This window comes from Camponotus floridanus, unplaced genomic scaffold (genome assembly GCF_003227725.1).
Source record: "Camponotus floridanus strain SB8 unplaced genomic scaffold, Cflo_v7.5 scaffold580, whole genome shotgun sequence".
In the NCBI taxonomy this organism is placed as follows: Eukaryota; Metazoa; Arthropoda; class Insecta; order Hymenoptera; family Formicidae; genus Camponotus; species Camponotus floridanus.
This window is the reverse complement of record NW_020229748.1, coordinates 5,852-10,516: the sequence shown is the minus strand read 5'-3', so window position 1 is coordinate 10,516 and position 4,665 is coordinate 5,852. Positions and strand designations below refer to the sequence as shown.

At 27.6% G+C, this 4,665-nt stretch overlaps 1 protein-coding gene across 1 annotated transcript; it reads right to left on the bottom strand.

Moving 5' to 3' along the window:
* Positions 1–2,095: 2,095 nt before the first annotated feature.
* Positions 2,096–4,346, bottom strand: LOC112639337 (cytochrome P450 4C1-like; the record flags this gene model as incomplete). The annotated part of the gene is made up of 6 exons (XM_025412886.1): positions 2,096–2,342; positions 2,406–2,585; positions 2,798–2,961; positions 3,854–3,860; positions 4,083–4,161; positions 4,240–4,346. Coding segments are annotated over 6 exons (752 nt in total), but the record flags the coding sequence as incomplete, so codon positions are not given.
* Between the last annotated feature and the right edge of the window lie 319 nt (positions 4,347–4,665).

The following is a 4,665-nucleotide window of genomic DNA, read 5'->3' as shown; positions in this document are numbered from 1 at the left end:
AAAAACTGAAAAATTAAAATAAATCTCTCTTTCTAAAATAAATACAAAGAATTTATTAAAATTTATTAATCAAATTTATTAGAATTTATTAATAATTTATTTGTATTTAGGTGTATAAAAATCAGAATATTATTAATATATTTTAACTATTATTATGCAGAAACGCGTTAGAATTGAAGTCCGTGATACAAGAGAGTGGAGGAAAACTTACTATGAGTTCATTGCAAAATTTATTATATTTAGATAGATGTTTAAAAGAAACACTACGTTTATATCCTAGTGTGTTTCTTATATCACGAAAGGCAACGGAGGATATAAAATTACGTAATTAATTACTTTTTTGTTGCATATATATCTTTGAACATATCACACTATATTATTAAATATAAAATATATAAATGTTTAATTACTTTAATATTTTAAAGTAAACATTATTTACATATTATGTACATTTTTTTATTTTTCAATAGAATTATTATTTTTATTAAATCATATCTAATCTTATAAGATATAATCCTTTTTTAGACCTTTTTTAGAGTCATATATGGTCCCTGCTGGAACGACTGTACATCTTAATATTTATGGAGTTCACAGAGATCCTAATTTTTGGTCAAATCCAGAAATATTCGATCCGGATAGATTTTTGCCCGAAAAGGTCCAAAAGCGTCATCCTTATTCTTATTTACCATTTAGCGCAGGACTACGGAATTGTATAGGTAAATTATTTAATTTTTTCTTTTTTTTTTTATCAATAGTTTTCGATACAATTTCGAATTATAGGACAACGATTCGGTTTGTTGGAAATGAAGACCATAATAGCTTCTTTGGTGGGTAATTTTTATTTAGAACTTGTTGATTATTTAAAGGATCTCGAAATGAAAACTGCTCTAGTACTTCGTCCTTCTCATCCGGTTCGTATAAGATTTGTTCCAATTGAATGCGAACAATTGGAAACATTTGAAACAAATACAAGCAGGACAGACGTAAGAAATTGATGTATTGCAAAAGTGGAAGAAAATTTTATCCATGTATTTTAGCCATGTAATTATTTTGAATATTGTGAACAATATACACATTATACATAGACATATATATGTACATATATACATACATACATATACAGGGTCTACCAAAAGTGTGGAAACCCCTAAATATCTCGGAAAATATACGTTTTACAGAAAAGTGTTTCCAACAAAAGTTGTAGGGTTTAAGAAGATCTATATACTGATTCTATCAGTTTGACCTTGGATGGCGTCGTCAAGGTCAGGTCAAGGTCACATTGACTTTTTTAAATGACACCCCCTACATTTGATTGCATATTCTTATAGCTTAATTCAAGAGCTTTCCAAAACACTATAATAATGTTCATTTTTATTAAGTACTTTGCGAGTTATGAGGGTTGAAATAATTTCTTAATTTTACATAAACCATAAAATATCTAGTAAACCATTCATTTTTCGATTATCTTACCTTCATACTTTTATGTACAAATTAATGAGAGGAATAAATTGGTGTAAAGAAAACACATAGTTGTTTCTAAGAAAAAATATGTAATTTGCAATTAACAATTCCATATTTTTTCTTAAAAACAACTGTATGTTTTCTTTACACCAATTGATTCCTTTCATTATTTTGTACATAAAAGTATGAAGGTAAGATAATCGAAAAATGAATGGTTTACTAGATATTTTATGGTTTATGTAAAATTAAGAAATTATTTCAACCCTCATAACTCGCAAAGTACTTAATAAAAATGAACATTATTATAGTGTTTTGGAAAGCTCTTGAATTAAGCTATAAGAATATGCAATCAAATGTAGGGGGTGTCATTTAAAAAAGTCAATGTGACCTTGACCTGACCTTGACGACGCCATCCAAGGTCAAACTGATAGAATCAGTATATAGATCTTCTTAAACCCTACAACTTTTGTTGGAAACACTTTTCTGTAAAACGTATATTTTCCGAGATATTTAGGGGTTTCCACACTTTTGGTAGACCCTGTATATGTATGTATGTATATATGTACATATATATGTCTATGTATAATGTGTATATTGTTCACAATATTCAAAATAATTACATGGCTAAAATACATGGATAAAATTTTCTTCCACTTTTGCAATACATCAATTTCTTACGTCTGTCCTGCTTGTATTTGTTTCAAATGTTTCCAATTGTTCGCATTCAATTGGAACAAATCTTATACGAACCGGATGAGAAGGACGAAGTACTAGAGCAGTTTTCATTTCGAGATCCTTTAAATAATCAACAAGTTCTAAATAAAAATTACCCACCAAAGAAGCTATTATGGTCTTCATTTCCAACAAACCGAATCGTTGTCCTATAATTCGAAATTGTATCGAAAACTATTGATAAAAAAAAAAGAAAAAATTAAATAATTTACCTATACAATTCCGTAGTCCTGCGCTAAATGGTAAATAAGAATAAGGATGACGCTTTTGGACCTTTTCGGGCAAAAATCTATCCGGATCGAATATTTCTGGATTTGACCAAAAATTAGGATCTCTGTGAACTCCATAAATATTAAGATGTACAGTCGTTCCAGCAGGGACCATATATGACTCTAAAAAAGGTCTAAAAAAGGATTATATCTTATAAGATTAGATATGATTTAATAAAAATAATAATTCTATTGAAAAATAAAAAAATGTACATAATATGTAAATAATGTTTACTTTAAAATATTAAAGTAATTAAACATTTATATATTTTATATTTAATAATATAGTGTGATATGTTCAAAGATATATATGCAACAAAAAAGTAATTAATTACGTAATTTTATATCCTCCGTTGCCTTTCGTGATATAAGAAACACACTAGGATATAAACGTAGTGTTTCTTTTAAACATCTATCTAAATATAATAAATTTTGCAATGAACTCATAGTAAGTTTTCCTCCACTCTCTTGTATCACGGACTTCAATTCTAACGCGTTTCTGCATAATAATAGTTAAAATATATTAATAATATTCTGATTTTTATACACCTAAATACAAATAAATTATTAATAAATTCTAATAAATTTGATTAATAAATTTTAATAAATTCTTTGTATTTATTTTAGAAAGAGAGATTTATTTTAATTTTTCAGTTTTTTTGAAAAGCCATTTTAATCTACGCACTAAAATATCTCAAAATCTATAAATTTAAGACAAAAATGTTTCAGAGAAAAGTTGTATGGTTTTGAGGAGGCTATAAGAGAGTATGATTGGTTTGACCTTGAAGAATTATTTGAAGGTCACATGAAGGTCACCTTTAATTTCTTAAATGGAACACATTTTTTATTTCATATTTTTGTAGACTTGTCTGACTTCGAGAGCTTTCCAAAACACTATAAATTAGTTTTCTATAAAGTTAGTTGTATAAAGTTATAATTATTAGTTATACTATAAAGTATTTTCCGAGTTATGCTTGAAATCATTTCTTAATTTTACATAAACTGTAAAATATCTTGTAAAATATTCATTTTTCGATTATCTTTCCTTAATACTTTTATGCATAAAATGATGTAAGAAATTGATTGGTGTAAAAAAAACACATAATTGTTTCGGAGAAAAAATATGTAATTTGCAATTTATTATTTTACGGTTTATATAAAATTAAGAAATTACTTCAAGCCTCATAACTCGGAAAGTATTTAATGAAAAACACTTCATTATAGTGTTTTGGAAAGTTCTCGAGATAAGCTACAGCAATATGTAATAAAATATAGGCGGTTTCATTTAAAAAATTGAAGGACTTTCACATGACCTTCAAGTAACTATTCAAAGTGAAATTAATGACACCATCTTACGTCCCCCTTGAAACTATACAACTTTTGTTTGAAACATCTTTGCTGGAAACGCATCGTTGAAGAATTGTCGAAATACGTTTTTTAAAATGGGACACCCTGTACACACGCGCACGCGCACACATACACGCACACACACACCCACGCACGCACGCACGCACGCATGCACACGCACATATGTATATAGAAACATACATTACAACAAAATTAGATATCTGTAGTAGTTTGAATAAAAATCATACATCATCATTATAAATATATATCAACAAAAAAGTACCTGGATATCTTTGTGTTCAGCTAATAATAATAAAGCAAATGTTATACCCATCGCTGTAGTCTCATGACCCTATAATCACATTACATTTTATGTGTTTAGATATGTAATGTGTAAATAAAAAATTTTAAAAATCTTACAAATACATACTTCAAACATAAAAGTATCAACTTCCTCTTTGATATCTAAATCAGTGAGAAGTCCTTCTTGAGACGCCGCTATTAAGAGATCCACATAGCTAGTCGTTTTTTTTTTAGCTAAAAGTGAAAAAGCATAAACATATTAGCATTCTCAATTTTGCATGTGATGACTTAATTGTTATCGTTAAAAATTCAAATTTTATTATTACCCAGTAAACACAGAATATTGCAGGTAACATTGCTGCAATGTTGTAATATTGCCATAACATTGCTGCAATATTATAATATTGCCGCAATATTGCTGTAATATTGCTGTAATATTCTGTGTTTGCTAGGTAATAATGAACAAATTTTACAAACATATTGCACCATTGTCTGTAATTATATATATAATGATATACAGAGTCTTCAAAAAGTCACGGAACGTTAAAATATC